This window comes from Vulpes vulpes, chromosome 14, assembly GCF_048418805.1.
Source record: "Vulpes vulpes isolate BD-2025 chromosome 14, VulVul3, whole genome shotgun sequence".
NCBI classification, from domain to species: Eukaryota; Metazoa; Chordata; class Mammalia; order Carnivora; family Canidae; genus Vulpes; species Vulpes vulpes.
The window spans coordinates 77,904,072-77,920,815 of record NC_132793.1 but is presented as its reverse complement, the minus strand read 5'-3'; the positions used below and the strand labels follow the sequence as shown (position 1 = coordinate 77,920,815).

Genomic DNA, 16,744 nt, shown 5'->3' with positions numbered 1-16,744 from the left:
AGTGTCTGGAAAGTAGTAGATTCTCAAAAATAGTAACTGGATTAAATCTCTCAAGATTATACATCTGGTAAGGGAATCGGCTGTGTTCAAACTTGAAGACATCTAATAATTGTGGTCAGTGTTTGCTGGGTTCTAACTGAGTGCAGTACCAAACGTCAGAACGTATACTAATTAACTCCTTACAATAGCGCCCTTCCCCCCCCCCCCCCCCAGGACAGATGCTTTTAAATATGCTTGTTTTAAAGAAAAGTCACTGATGTACTGCTGGAACTGAATTTGAGCCCAGAAAATGTAAACATCCCTAATGCCATGGTTTTAGTTAGTAAATTGGTTTATGTCTTTTAGTTGCCTGCTATTTTCATTATATGAAATGTTGCTAAGTGTTCTAGGAAGAGGGGGTTTTGTGGCCCAAACTTTGGAGGAACATTAGGTTAAAGGACATTAAACTCAGTTTCCTACTTTTGGAATTTTTTGAGCTTTCAGTATACTACTGCCACTTAGGAGTCTTCAAGACAGGTTATAGAATGCAGTGTTTTTTATTTTTTGTTTTTTTTTTAAAGATTTTATTTATTTATTTGACAGAGAGCATAAGCAGGAGGAGCTGCAGATAGAGGGAGAGGGAGAAGTAGACTCCCTGCTGAGCAGGGAGCCCCATTTGGGGCTTGATCCCAGGACCCCGAGGTCATGACCTGAGCCAAAGGCAGACATTTAACCAACTGAGCCACCTAGGTGCCTCGAACGAACGCAGTGCTTTTTAAACTTAGGTGGTCCCCTGTCCCCCTAGGACACTATTAACATTTCCTGAAGCCCGCATTCCGTAGAACACAGTTGAGAAATGCTTGCCAGGCTCAGCAGACTCTGCTGTATTGTCTCCATCCTAAAGAGGAGAGTGAGAAATATATCCACTGAAGTCTGCTCCATTCCTTGTAGATCAAAGAGTTGTCTGTTGATTCTACTCATGGTACTACATGTCTGTGTTTTAAAGAAAATAATTAGCCTTTTTTTTTTTTTAACATTTCACGTCAAAAAAAAAAAAACATTTCATGTCACTTTCTTATAATGAACTTAATAAGTATTTTATGAGAATAGGATGGACCCATGTCAGTTTTGCAGTGTGTGAGTTCCTGCATCCCTATTCCCCTGAGCTATTAAGGCTTATTGAATTGTGGTCACCATTTTGCATCAGCCTCCAGCAAATGAGAGAGGTTGACCATGAAATCTCAATCTGCTCCTCTTGATGTTTTACTTCCTATTGCATAAAAGGTAACCAATTACACTATATGTATAAAAATATCTAGTCTTTGCTTTTGTTCTTTTAAGAAAATATATTTCCTAAGCTGATTTTCAAAACATTTAGGGAGATAAATTGACTTGTAATACTTGAAAGATCATGAAACAGAGCATTGCAATAAAATAGGGTTTGTGCATGGAAAAAACACACACTTTTTTGTTTCTTGGCCAGCAGTTGTACTTTTGGGCCATTTCTTCCATACAGTGCTGTATGATAGAGACCAAGATTTATAGTTGGCGATTTCCTGAATAACAACTCAGATAGCAAATGCCTTGGTGAAACAACTTTCATATGTTCGGCAAGGCACAAAGTAACACAGTAGAATGGATCGTTTGTCTCATGGTTTTTATAAGGGTTTTTTGTTTTGGTTTTTTGGGTCTCTTACAAGACAAAAGGACATTAGTTATTTTTCTTTTTTGCCTTAACCTAGAAAATAAAATAAAAAAATAAAAGTTGAAGAGAGGCTGTTTGAATGAAAAAAAAAAAAGGAAAATTTCCTTTTACTTCTGATTTCTCTGTACCCAGTGAGTGATACGAACTTTGCCTATAGAGAGAAGGAAAAACAAGCACATGGATAGGAAAGTAGTCCCTTCATCATGAGAAGGAAGATGAAATTCTGTAACAAGTCTTCAGTTTCTCATAAGAAATAGCTGCAACTTTTGCTTCGGGATGAGACATTCACATAGTGGTGTTGTGGTTCAATAGGAGTAATCAGTAGAAGGAATAGGGGGAGACGCAGTAAATGCAAGGGCATCAAGAGGAGGCACAGACGAATCTGGTTTTCATTTATGAGGATTTTTAGGTCGTTTTTAAAGACAGGCTCTTGATGACATAAGGTCTTTGTAGCTTGATTTTGTGTGTGCATACTGTATGTTCCATCCATATGTAAATCATCCATATATAGATCAATAGCATAGAATCAAGAGTCTAGAAACAACTTTTTACATTTGCAATCAGCTGGTTTTTTAAGGACATCAATTTAATGGGGGGACAGCATAGTCTTTTTAACAAATAGTGGTGAGAAAACTATAAATCCACATGCAAAAGAATGACTTCAGACCCTTACCTCTCAAAATTTACAAAAAAAAAATAACTGAAAAGGGATCACAGGCATAAGTGTACAAATTAAAACTATAAAGCTCTTAGAAGAAAACATAGATAAATGTTTGTGACCTTCAGTTAAGAATTTCTTAGATAATAATAAAAAAAAAAAAAAGAGAATTTCTTAGATAAGACACTAAAAGTACAGGCAATGAAAAAATAGATAGATGGGACTTTGCCAAATTAAAACCTCTTTATTCTTACAAAGACAACATCAAGAAAGTGAAAAGATAGGGTGCCTGAGTGGCTCAGTCAGTTGAGGATCTGCCTTCAGTGCAGGCTGTGATCTCAGGGTCCTGGGTTTGGGCCCCACATCGAGCTCCCTGCTCAGCAGGGGCCTGCTTCTCCCTCTCCCTCTGCCTGCTGCTCCCCCTGCTTGTGTGCTTTCTCTCTCTATGTACAATAAAAAATAAAATCTTTTTTAAAAAGTGAAAAGACAACATACAGAGTGAGTAGAGATACTCAAATTATTTATCTGATAATGGACTTGTATACCAAATATATAAGGAACTCTTATAACTTCATTATAAAAATAATCCAAGAAAATATGGGCAATGGATTTGAATAGACATTACTCTAACAGTTATATACATGGGCAATAAACACATAAAAAGATTTTAAATATGATTAGCCATCATGGAAATGAGAATAACCATTATGAGGTACCCCTTTGCCTCTACTAGGAAGGCTATAATAAAAAAAGACAGCAAAGTGTGGGCAAGAATGTGGAGAAATTAGAATCCTCTGTCACTCTTGCTAGGAATATAAAATGTTGTTGCTGCTCTGGGAAACAATCTGGAAGTTCCTAAAAAGACTGAACATGGAGTTGCCTTACCATCCAGCAATTCCACTTTTAGGTGTATACCCAAGAGAAATGAGAGCCTCTATCCATGCCAAACCTTATACACTAATGTTAGTATACAAGTTAGTAGCATTGTTCCAAATAGCCAAAAAGTGGAAAAAACACAGATGTCAATAAACTAATAAAATGTGATATATCCATACTGTGGGGTATTACTCAGCAATAAAAAAGAATCCAGTACTGATACATTCTACACCTTAGATGAACCTTGAAACCGTATGCTGAGTGAACAAGGCTAATCACTAAAGGCCACGTATCGTAGAATTCCATTTACATGAATGTACAGAATAGGCAAATCAGGAGAAAAGTACATTAGTGAGCTGGGAGTAGAGGGGCGAATGGCAAGTGACTATTAATGGGTCTGGAGTTTATTTTGGGAGTGATGAAAATGTTCCATTCCTGAGAATGGTGATGATCTCACAACCCTATAAACATGTTTAAAAAGCATTGCATTGTATATCTTAAATGGGTGAGTGTATGGTGTATGGACTATTTCTTAGTAAAATTATTAATAAAACAAAATCATATTACATAATTACACTGTCATGTTGAATTCCATTATAATTTTAGACTCATAGACTAAAACTCAGTTTAGAGTTTTAAATGACCTTTTCCAGTACATACAGCTACTGATCACAGAGGCAGACTTCCTGAACATCGGGCCAGTTGTCTCTACATTGTGATCGTTATAGGAAGTGTGATCCCAATGAACCACAAAAATCACACTAAGCGTATTTATTGGTTTGGCCAGGTAACACTGGCTTGTATAACAGATAAACCACTAAGTTGAGGTTGGCAATAGAAGTTTAATTCTTGCTCAAGTAAGGTTAAATAACATAAGATGAGGATGAGGGGCCACAGGCACCTCTTTACCACAGTTTTTCAGGGACCCAGGCTGATGGAGTTCTTTCTCTATCAAAGCTGTCATGAGCTTTATTGTATTTTTTTAAAGATTTTATTTTTATTTTCTTTATTTTAAGTAGGCTCCACACCCAGTGTGGGGATTGGACTCACAACCTCAAGATCAAGAGTCACATGCTCTACCAACTGAGCTAGCCAGGTGTGCCCTACCACCACCACCACCACCACCGCCTTGCCACAAGCTTTAGTATCCTGCCAGCAGGCAGCAGAGGAGACAGTGGAAGCTCATCTAAGGGAGACTTTCCTGAGGCACGCCTAGGGGCAATGCACATCATTTCCTCTCCTATTCTGTGGTCACAACCCAGCCACTTGGCCCCACAAAGATATTGTGGGACTGGGAAATGTCAACCCTGGCCAGCAGCCATTCCTAGCTATCCCCTGGCTTCTGGAATGAACCATTTGGTATCTCTGCTCCAAGTTCTTTCCTTATACTTTTGAAAGGTAGATCAAAAGGATTCCCAGCCCACATGACTGTGTCCTAGTTTAAAAGTTTGCATATTAGAGTTTCTGCTTTATTGTGAGGTATTTTAACACTTTTAGAAAAAGGCTAAGTCGCCAGTCTATCTGATTTTTTTTTTTTGTCAGAGTTTACCAACTGCCCCAGAAGAAGAGTCTTGCTATCAATTTTTGTTAAGCATCCACTGACTAATAATTAAGAGGAGTTTCCAAGTTGCAGATTTTAGAAGATTCTTTGAGATCTTGTGTAGGCTTATAAGAGTTCTCTAGGAAGTGACTCCAGTGGAGAGGCTCTAAGCTTTTCATACCCTGTTGGAAACATAACTTCCTTGAATCCCTGCTTGAAACAGCACTCATAAGAGGCAGCCAATGCCATTTACCATTCATTGTTTCAAGGCAGGTGACCAAAAGGGAATTCTAAGAGAATAAATGAAACTCCAGGAAATTGACTCAATTTTGACAGTCCAAATACTATTCTCTGACCTTATACTGAAATAGTGATAGCACATATGTCTCTAAACTATGGAACTCTTACTCTTACTCTAGAGGTAGCTTGGGTGAGTTGTGAGAAGTTAAAAGTTAAAATTAGAGGAACAGTGGCCCTGGCAGCTTTTTGAGGTCTTTCAGTTACCAATTGCATGGCACTGGGCTTTTCAGACCCTCAGATGATCATCTAAAAAGGGTGATCTTCTTTATGAGGTGATCTTGAGGATTAAATGATAGTCCCCATGAAGTATTTAATATAAGTTTTAGCACAAAATAGTGCTTTAATATGAATTATCATTGATGATAATAGCTTCATCATTTAACTTTTAAGGAAATGACAAGAGATACCCTCATTGATGCTTAGTGCTGCAAAGATGCAACACTGACATATTTTGGGCAGTGTCCTGAAAATTTTTTGATCAACTGTGTTGCTTGCAGAAATTTTTCTTAGGGGGATCCCTGGGTGGCGCAGCGGTTTGGCGCCTGCCTTTGGCCCAGGGCGCGATCCTGGAGACCTGGGATCGAATCCCACATCAGGCTCCCGGTGCATGGAGCCTGCTTCTCCCTCTGCCTGTGTCTCTGCCTCTCTCTCTCTCTCTCTCTCTGTGACTATCATAAATAAATAAAAAAATTAAAAAAAAAATATTTAAAAAAAAAAAAAGAAATTTTTCTTAGGCACTCAGAATCCATCATTAAATACCAATTTATTGGGTACCTACTATGTGTAAACACATTGGCAGGCACAAAGGGATTAATTATAAAGTGGAAGAAGTGGCCTTTGCCTTGGGTAGTCCATAATGTCATAAGCATTAGCGGTGGCTGTATTTAAACAGGCTGTAGCTAACCCAACTTTCTAGTGTCATTAGTGTTTGAAGCCAACTGCACATATATATTCTAATATCAACAGAAGTATCTCTTTTTAATAAGCCCAAATTTAAATACCATATTTCACTTTTTATTTTAGCTTCCTGCCTTTTGTTCCCAGTTATATTTTAAGCCCCTGCACTACCTATTGTTAATTCACCTCTCACCCACTCCTCACACATACTCTGATCACGGGATTGTTATCAAGCAATTATATATTATGTTAAAAACAGTTAAGTTTTCAAGCTAATGATTCAAGAGCGGATTGTATCTTTTTTTTTTTTTTTTTAATATTTTTTTTAATTTTTTCATTTATTCATGATAGTCACAGAGAGAGAGAGAGAGAGAGAGAGGCAGAGACATAGGCAGAGGGAGAAGCAGGCTCCATGCACCAGGAGCCCGACGTGGGATTCGATCCCAGGTCTCCAGGATCGCGCCCTGGGCCAAAGGCAGGCGCCAAACCGCTGCACCACCCAGGGATCCCGAGCGGATTGTATCTTAATATGAATTAGCATAATGCTGTGATTTGTGGTTTATGTAGGTTAGAAAATTAGCCTACTACAGTGGATTTTGGCCCAATTTTTATTTAAAGAGCAACATTATTATTGATTTCTTAAAGCCAGGCTTATATAAACCAGATATCCCTTATATACCTTGTATGGGATGAGTGAAAGCCAAGCTCTTCATCTCATTTTTACCAATTCCTTAGGATCTTAGGTCTGGGAAAAACTTTATTATCCCATCCTTCTAATTCTCTATCCCTTGAGCAGAGGACAAAACCGGCCCTGAGAGGTTAGGGGGACGTTCCTGGGTCACACAGCTGACTTGGGTCTGCATCCCAGAGCAGAGAGCTCTCTCTATACCAGACCCCTCTTCCTGGCTGATAAGCTTTTCCTTTCCTCTGACCTCCTTTTTCTAAGTGGTCACCAAGTCCTGTTACTGCTTCCTTCAAGTGTCTCCTGGTTTCCCTCCTTCCAATTTCTTCCTGTCTAATCCAGTCCCTCAGTTCCTCACAATGGAAAAGTCCCAAAAGAGTGCTTTGTCTCAGGGCATCCATCATACAGGATTAATTTTCTCTAATTACCGCTGTCAACGTGTCACTCTTTTGCAGTGAAGCAGCCAGGAGCTCTCTGCTTCCTGTGACAGCAGGTAACAGCACTCCTCCTGTGCTAGATCCTCCAGAGCCCAACTCTATACTCACTCCACTTCATTTCCTTTCTTCCCAGGAGCCCCAGGGGCCCAGAGTCTTCTCTGGGCCTTCTCCATGAGTTCCCCATGTCTCCTCTGTGCCGTCGGTCTGTCTTGCTCCCTGGTTTCTAGTGCTTCTCTGCCTTTGCAAATACTCCATTTTTCGAGGCCAAATCCGGGGCCCATCATCTCTTCAGTACTTTCCCTGAGCAGTGTAGTGATAACCTAGTTACCCCCCTTTATTCCCAGCCTTATTGTTAAGCACTACCATGTAGCATTGGGCATAAGAACCTTTCTTATGTGGTTCTGTGGTTTTTCCTTGGGATCGCCTTGCCTTTTCAATTACATTTAATGCTCTTTGAAAGCAGGGCTTATGTTTCTATTTTTCTCATGTGGTCCACATTTTACAGTCCCTAATAAGTGGCCAGCAATTACTGATTATTAGGGACTCTCTGAGCTTTTTAAAGGCTGTTGTCCAGAGCTACAAGCAGTTGAGATATTTTACAATGTTCACTGCTTGGATCAGGATCAGTTGTTAATATTGCAGAACACTGTCCTCTTGTGCCAGATGTTGATAGGATCAGCTACAGATGTGTGAATGATCCTCAGGCAGGGCCTGGCCATAGTCCTCACACTAATAGTTCATGATTTGTGGATCAGTGGCAGGGAGGTGGTGAGTCCTTTCCTGAACACCTGCACATCTGCATCTTGGATCCTACAGTAGGTAACCATTACTTGAGAATGGATAGGAATAATATTATCTTTATAAGTCCAGCAAACTCACGACATACCAATGTGAAATGTGAGCTGGCCCAGCCTCCCCCGTCCACTGTGTGTCCTCGAACCTATGATAACCTTGATGCTATCTTTTCTACAATATTCGCACAGTGTCCTAAGATTTAATCTGATCTTTTTCTGAGATATTTTTTCATAACTCAGTAAATACTCCATCTTCTCAAAAAACTAAGGATGTTGTAATAAGCTCCTGGTATTGGTAAATGGAATGTGTACTATTTGAAGAAAACATTCTGAATTTTTGATGCTCCTTTTCCACGCCTTTCTTACATTTCCTGGTAGTCATTTCTGGACTGAGGCAGCTATAGATCTTATAGTACCTTGGACTGTGCTTTCCCCAAGGCATCAGCCCTACAAGTCTTTCTTCCACTTTGGGTTCATAAACCTGGAATTATTTTTTGCTATGTCAGCAGATAAGTTCCACCCATACAAAATGGTTTGGCCATTTTCCTCTTTGGCACAAAAGAGAACTGGCAGAGACTCAGACAAAGATGAAGTTGACAAGCTCTGGAATGGAAGTGAGTTCAGTGGCTCTGGGCTTTGAGTCCCACTTGTATATCTCTTTTTTCGGACTCCTTGCCCACCCAGAAAGTCCTCTTTTCCCGTCTTAGCTAAAGATGTTTCAGATCCTGTTCCCTTTGTTAATGTCTCCAACACACATAGCGAGATGCTGCATCTCTTCATCTACACAAAGTTAACCAACTGGAATCACTTGGAGGTTTTTTTTTTCTCATCCTTCTAGGTGGATGGAAGTCTGCTTAGTCGAAGAATTGCCACCAACCACTGAACTGGAAGAAGGGCTCCGGAATGGAGTTTACCTTGCAAAGTTAGCCAAGTTCTTTGCCCCAAAAATGGTATCAGAGAAAAAGATCTATGATGTGGAACAAACACGTTACAAGGTAACTGAGATGTAATTGGTTTTGGCTTCCATCTAAAAGTGAAAGTTTAATATTTCATTTCCTTTCCCTACTTTTAGTGTTTCTATAAGGATTTTGTGGGATGGGGTGGGAGTGTCCTTGGTCTTTGAAACCTGCTAATAATTATTCCTGAGGGAGCAGCAGTTTAAAAGCAGAATGAAAAAAATAATAATAAAAGCAGAATGTTTCTATTTCTGGGCTGAGGCTGAGACACGTCTGATTTCTGGGGCCTCCCAGGCCCCCCTTCATTATTCCTTCATGGGGGTCATTTTTACTGGTATCAGTAAATGTCAAAGGGAGGGCACTATATCCTTCTTTTTTTTCCCACCACTGATATAGTTTATTACTCCCCTTGTTCTCATCAAGGAGTAAAATACCCAACTTTTGTGGCCCCAAAGAGTTAGGGCCAGTCTGAGCAAATGAGTAGTAACATTGAATAATCAGGTAGGTATTCTTTTCTATTTAATGTTTAAGACAAAATAAGACTATTTTTTTTTTGGTATGCAATTTGTGTTAATTATTTCATGGCTAATTTGGGAGAACACATGAGGAGAAAACAAAACCAAGATAACAACAATCTTGACCTGAGTTTTAAAATGATATTTTAGAGACACATGTCTAAGTATTCACAGATAAAACAATATATCTAAGACTTTGCTCCAGAATAATGGGGAAGAGGATTGAGAGAAATTAGAGACTGGCCATGAGTTCATAATTGTTGAGGTTAGGTGATGGGTACCTAGGAGTTCATTATACTATTACATCAACTTTACGCATGGCATTTTTCACTAAGAAATGAAGGAGGAAAAGGCAAGCACCAACCTAAAAGGCCCCTCCATTAGATGTGTCTTCGAAAGAGTTTTTAAGCATGTGGTGTTCCCTCCTGGAATGAGTGATTTCTTTGGCACTTTGGGCCAGAATTTCTAAAGCTTCTCTGAAATGTGATTCTTTATATCCTTCATTCTTCATTTATTATACAGTTGACCCTTGACCAGTGAGGGCGTTAAGGAATCCCTTCCCACTGCACAGTCTGAAGTCCACATATGAATTTTTGTTTTGGTTAGTCATTTATTTCCAGAAAATAACCTTAACCATCACTCTTAATTTATATCCTTCAGACCTACAATCCTGCCTATATGAGAATAAGAAGATATGGGAATGGAAGAGGGATCCCCCCCTTCAGTCTTACAGGGGAAGGTATCCATCTGTCTATCCCAAGCTAATCCTTCCACCTGGGTTCTCATTCTGTCTACTCTGTTGGGTTTGATTATCAGCTCCCACTCTGGGATGTATTGGAAGAGGTATAGCATTATAATCAGATGCATGTTAAAATGCGTTTTCTGAAAACATTGAGCTGTTCAAGTTTACATCTCAGCTTTTGACTCTGAAATGAAGTCAGTAATACTCATTGTATGTTAATATTACTTATGGAAAGCTTAAATGAGTTGCTGTAAATTGATAAGGGATTTAGAAGAGAGTACTCTTAATTTTTTGTTTGCTCCACTATAGCTTTTGACTCTCTCAAAATTTTACTAGTAGCCTACTGTTAACTAGAAACCTTACCCATAAGTTGATTAACATGTTACTTTGTATGTCATATGTATTACAAACTTATTCTTACAGTAGAGAAAAAAACATTATTAAAATCATAAGAGAAAATATAGTTACAGTGCTGTACATTTATTGAAAAAAAAAAAGTCTGCATGCAAGTGGACCCACGCAGCTCAAATCTGTGTTGTTCAAGGATCAACTGTATTTAGTTCTTTATATCATTTTTTTTTTAAATCTGTAGATTTTCAAGTATCTCTAAAAGTTATCTGTCCTGTTGCCAGGACAACATTTAGTTGAAAATGGAATGCTTTCCTATTAACTGTATGATTCATACCACCCTTCAGGGTTACTGAAGCAAAATTTATTTTTAAAATGTGTATATTTTGGGACGCCTGGGTGGTTCAGCAGTTGAGCATCTGCCTTCAGCTCTGGACGTGATCCTGGAGTTCTGGATTTGAGTCCCACATCAGGCTCCCTGCATGGAGCCTGCTTCTCTCTCTGCCTATGTCTCTGCCTCTCTTTCTGTGTCTCTCATGAATAAATAAATAAAATCTTTAATAAAAAAATGAAAATCTATATTTTGGGGTGCCTGAGTGGCTCAGTCACTTAAGCATCTGCCTTCAGCTCAGGTCATGATCCCAGTGTCCTGGGATGGAGCCCTGCATTGGGCTCCCTGCTGAGCAGCAAGTCTGCTTCTCCTTCTCCCTCTGCCCCTACCCCTGCCTGTGCTCTCTCTCTCTCTTTCTCTCAAATAACTAAATAAAATCTTTTTAAATAATAAAATTAAGTATGTATATTTAATTCACAGCAAATGTTTGAGTCATCATTTAGGCTAGCCATAGACAAGAAGAGGTGAGACATCTTTTATGAGTCTGTTTTCGTATTCTGGGCTAAAAGGTAACTGAACTAAAACTTCCTGCCTTGGATAATGTTAGGAATAAAAGTATTTGTGTTTGTTTAAGTACTTTTGAGCTGATTAAGTCATGTGTACCTCCCTAGAGTCTTAGCTCATTATGTTAGCTTTTCATAAGACTTTACTAAATCAATGATTGAGTTAGGCAAAATGATTTTATTTAATTTTGAAAAATATTTTTTTATTTCAGAAAAGAGCAGAAAAAATTATTTATATCTCCACACCACAAAATAAATTACTTGTCCACATTTTGCCGCCGATTTTTATTTTTTCATTGCTTCTATGATGACTATTACCACGCTTTCATCCTGTTTCTTCTAAGTCATGTAGATCTGATGACAGAGTTAAAGTGTAGTTGGCCTGGGTTCCAGCCCATCCTGAAAGGGGGTCTTGGGTGTTTTATTTTGACATTGTTAGAGATAAGAATCAGACCAGCAAGAGCTCCAAGCGAGGGGTGGGATACCTCTTTACTCCACTTGGCACATCATACACCTTTGACTGTAAGTGTCTCTAGGTCAGCTGTGGACCTCTCCTGGCAAATCAAACAGGTGCTATTTCGGCATCAGGAAGCCTACCATTTGAATGAATAGCAACTTCTCTTTGGGATGGAGACAGGGGAAATATTTCCTGTTCCATGTTACAAATGAAATATCTATGGAGCCCAGGCAAGCGATGACGTTTTTGAACAAAACACTAAGACAGAAGTATTGTGTTTGCCACTCCTACCCGTCAGGTCACGGAGGCCAGATATACAGGAGAGACGATGCTAGGAGAAGGGCAGAGAGAAGGGAAGTGTAGCAGAGGGAGGGGTGGTGGTGCCAGCTAGGACGTGGGAGAAAGTACAGGACCAAGGGAAACTACCCCTCCCTTCATTCACTGGACAAAACAGCCTTTTCCCTCTCATTTATTAAATCTCCGAGAATGCCTAATGTCTTTGAAAGAGAATTTTTAGTGAGTTGCCATGTAATCATAAAATTTTAAGGCCATTTCATTCATTTTACAGAATTGAAAGGAGCCAGATATTAGCGAACAGGATACTTAATTTCCTGTTCTTAGGTTCTTTAGGACTGGAGCCCATCCTGTGGTTCTTCATAAGGAGCCACCGAATCATGGGACTGTAGCAAAGATGTTGAGACACAAAGGAATGCTAGCTAACACAGCCCCAGCCCTGGATACACCATCTGGCAACCATGAGTTCAGCAAGTGTAAGCTCTTGCTCCAGAGTCTGCTTGGACTAGAGCCATAAAATATGACCTGCCTGTTAGGCTGTGTGTCTCTGAGGCAAGAACTCTGTCCCCAAACTCTAACAGCCTCAGTCTGGGCAGTGATGGCTCTGAGTTAAACAGATGGGAGCTTTCAATGCCATCCCATCCCCTTTGTCTGCCAGCTTAAGTACAACCCTGGTCTCTCGTTAATTTAAGGTTACAAAGATGTCCTAAATATTAGAGTTCAACCTTATAATGATAAGTATGCTTTCCCTGCCCACCTCCACCTGCCACTCCAGGTCCCAGCTCTGTGACCATGTCATGTGCACTGTGACACCTGACACTGTCCCTTTTGGACACACCATGGTGTACCGTAAACATTGCCTTGTCCTGAAAGCAGGAACCGTGTGTGTTGTCTTTGTGCACTCCTCAGTGAATGGTGAAGGATATAGCCCATGGGCAGTGCTAGGGAAACAACTGTTGATTAAAAAGAATGACAGTAGTTTTGAATAAGTTAAAGGACTCCATTTCTTATCTCCTGTGCTTTATTTGATACTTAGGGTGCTTGGAGTCTGACACTCTTCCTCCAAATGTGATGCTAAAATCTCCTGCAGGACCACTCAATGGATGTGTGTAAAATGTGGATTTCTGGGCCCAGCCCAGGCTACTGAGTCAGGAAGTCTCTTGGCCAGGGACCCAGGAAGTTACTCTCTTAATAATTATCCTAGATGATTCTTTTCTTATGTATTACTTGGATTTGAGATAATCTACCAGTTTCTAGATAAATAATATAATAAATTTTAATAAAGGTAGAGGGAAAGAAGATAAAATTGTACTATAATAGAAAAATATACAGTATAGAATTGACTTACCCATACAGTGCTTATCAGCCCCTGCCACGTGCCCAGGCACTGTTCTGCACATGAAGGCAGAGTGGTGAGCAAGGCAGACGTGATTTCATGGCACTTAGGGCTGAGAAGGCAGACTGTAAGTAAATACACAGTTGTGGGTTGTGATGGTTATATGAGGGAAGAAATTAAAGCTGATATTACTGACAGCACTGCATAGAGGATGAGCTGCTCTGAGGAGACATTTACCTCTGAGGCGGGAAGAACGAGGAGAAAATCATCCATGTGCAGCTTTGAGGGTGGGGAGTAGCAAGGACAGTCCAGACAAGGAGCCTATTTTTGAGAGACCTGAGGAAGAAAAAAGCTTGGGCAAAACAGAGTGGCCGAAAGCCTGTGGTGAGGGACAGTGGTGAAAAATGAGGCCAAGATCAAAGCAGAGACTGATCACACAGCCAGGCTGGGAGATCTGTGACTTCATCATAAGTCACTGAAGAGGAAGCCATTGAAAGAGGCATCATGGCTTCACAAAGATGAGTCGGCTGCTATGTGTAGAATAAATTGCAAGATGAGGGTGGAGGCAGTCCAATGAGGGGATAACTAGGCCAGGTGACAGGTAACAGTGGCCTACATAGACAAGAAGTAAATGGGTTCAAGAGAGAAAACAACCTGGAGAGGGATTAGAAATGGGTAGAGGGCCATGAAGAGAAGATGGCTGGGTGGACAGCACAACATGACCAAGGGGAGAGCGCCAGTTCTAAAGGGGGGTAGAGTGTAAAAAGGCCAAGGCTTACATGGTGAAGGCATGTTCCCACAGTGTTCCCAAGGTGGTTAAGATGGGCAAGAGAAAGGAGAAGAGGGAGCAAGAAGGGCATTCCTTGAGTTTGGTGATGCTTAAGAACAGAAAACGGTATCTTTCCAGGCAGTGCATGGATAACAGTGGACTTAAAATAGATGTTATAGATGTTAACTATTCAGGTGAGTCTTAGGTAGAAGAAGTTATCATCCAAAGAAGACTTAGATAATTCCTCATCTGTTCAATTTAAGCTTAAGTAACCTTATTGACTGGTGAAATAGCTCAGCAGTGGGAAATCAGCATGTACGTTCTAGTCCAAAGCTGGAAGAAATTAGGTGGATAGACATTAATAACCCTTCCCTAAATAAGACTACAAACATGCCAGGTATGAATATGGGGGACTGGTGAAAAAATAGACAAGGCGAAAGTGGTTATGGACTAAGCTTATTTTGGGCCTCAATGCTTAGGAAACTATTTTTGTTCTAATTGAAATAAATACAGTAAATTGAAGATGTTAATGCACATCACGCACCGAACCTTCTTGAATATGTATACCTTAGCATTCCGAAGTCAGCATTCTTCAGATGTTTCAAATGGACAAAGGATTTGAAATCTGTCATTTCATTTACTATAGAAATAAGACCAAGATAACCACCCTTTCCTTCAGTGCCTCTTTCATGAAACACTAAACCTTTTTCTGACCTTAAGGTGAATAAGGTTGCAAGCCTGGTCCTATAGCATACAATAATTATAATAACTAATATTTATTGCCTTCTTAGATGCCCTTTGCAACTAATTGCTATATGTGTATTCTCATTCCATCTCAACTCAGAGATGTATGCTATACCCATTTTATGGCTGAGAAACCAAGGTTCAAAGAGATTTGTAACTTTCCTGACGTTACCTGGCTAATAAGACCACTAAGTGGACACGGATACCTGCTTAATGATTTGGGTTTTTGAAGCCCACCAGATGAAGACTGCCAAGAAACCAGCCTTCAGACAAGGGTCAAACAAAATTGGGTTTATTTAACTTGTTATGGCAAGAAAAATATACATACTGATGGGACTATGAGCAGGAGGGAAGAGGAGCTTAGTGTAGAGTTGGGCTTGTACTGGTAATTCTAATATGGATTTAGGGAAGCAAAGACCAGTTATCTTTGGAGAGTTGTCAGGAAGCAGCATCAGTTTGGTGTTCCAGTACTTTTTATCTAGGAGGTGAAAAGATAGAATGGGGATTAGACTCATCCATGAAAACGGTTGCTCATCTTAGTTGGAACAGTGGGACATTTAGTTATTTTGTGGTGCCTAGGTTCCTCTTCTCTGTCTTGATGTGAATGTGGATTGTTTCCATCTTGTCCCTCCATGGTCACAGAGTGGCTGTGTCTGAGACTTGTTTGTATTCTGTAAGAGTTGTTTATGCTGAGTCTCCCTCAGACAGTACTGCCTGGCTCTTAACTCTCCACTCCAGGCCCCCTCCCCCTCCTCCCCTTCCCTCTCTCCCCGGTGCCCTCTTCCCTTTTATTCCTATTTCCCTCTCCCTTCCTCTTCCCCCACCTCTCCTCCGTCTAGTGATTTCATAGTAATTGCTGATTTTTTCCATTCAAAGAATAATCCCACCATCATTAGGTCCTTTGTTCTACCACTAGGGAATGCTAGTATGAGGAAGGTTTTCAGTTTCAGAGAGACCTAATTTTGAATCTCAGCTCAGCCACTTAACACCTAATTGGTCTCAGGCAAATTAGTTGGTCTTTCTGGCCTCGGTTTCTTCATCTCTAAAAAATGGGAAATGATAACTGCCTTGCAGAGTGTTTTGAAAAGCAGAGATAATTTACATGCAGTGCTTGACACACAGAATTCAGTCTGACCACTACTAAAAAGGCATACACATTTGTCAAATGTTAATTTGACCTATACTTTATAAATTATAAGTCTAGGGCAGCCCAGGTGGCGCAGCAGTTTAGTGCTGCCTGAAGCCCAGGGTGTGATCCTGGAGACCCGGGATCCAGTCCACACGTCAGGCTCCCTGCATGGAGCCTGCTTCTCCCTCTGCCTGTGTCTCCACCTCTCTCTCTCTCTCTCTCTCTCTCTGTGTCTCTATGAATAAATGAATAAAATTTTTTTAAAAATAAAGTATAAGTCTAACAGCAACAAAAACATTTTCTTTTACATAAACTATTTGATTTGTAGAAGATTGTAGAAGAGGTAGGAAGGGCCAGGCTTTCTGAATGTGATTATCTGTTATTGGATATTATATAATGAAACTTGCTATAATTCCTGTTTTTTCATATACTAAAATGAAAAATAAAATACATAACTTTATGCTACTCATTTAACTAATGAAAAATACGGAGTACCCGTAAAGCTCCCAATGTTTCAGTACCTACTTGATGAGATACAGGTAAGGTTGCCACAGTTATAGACTGTGGGGAAAAGACTGAGGAAGGCTTTAAAGAAAAGCAGAAGACATAGAAAGCCTGTTGTCATTGTGCACATAGAGAAAGGTCTTGTAAAACATTTCTACTGAAGATTTATTTCCTACACAAAGATAATG

At 40.0% G+C, this 16,744-nt stretch overlaps 1 protein-coding gene across 3 annotated transcripts in view; it reads left to right on the top strand.

Moving 5' to 3' along the window:
- The window catches only part of IQGAP2 (IQ motif containing GTPase activating protein 2), a 295,353-nt gene that overhangs the window by 141,090 nt on the left and 137,519 nt on the right, over positions 1 to 16,744 (top strand). For all 3 annotated transcript variants that reach the window (XM_072736972.1, XM_025998283.2, XM_025998284.2), the window contains one exon: positions 8,707 to 8,863. In XM_072736972.1, coding sequence (XP_072593073.1) covers positions 8,707 to 8,863 — 157 coding nt within the window. The remainder of the gene's footprint in view (positions 1 to 8,706; positions 8,864 to 16,744) is intronic.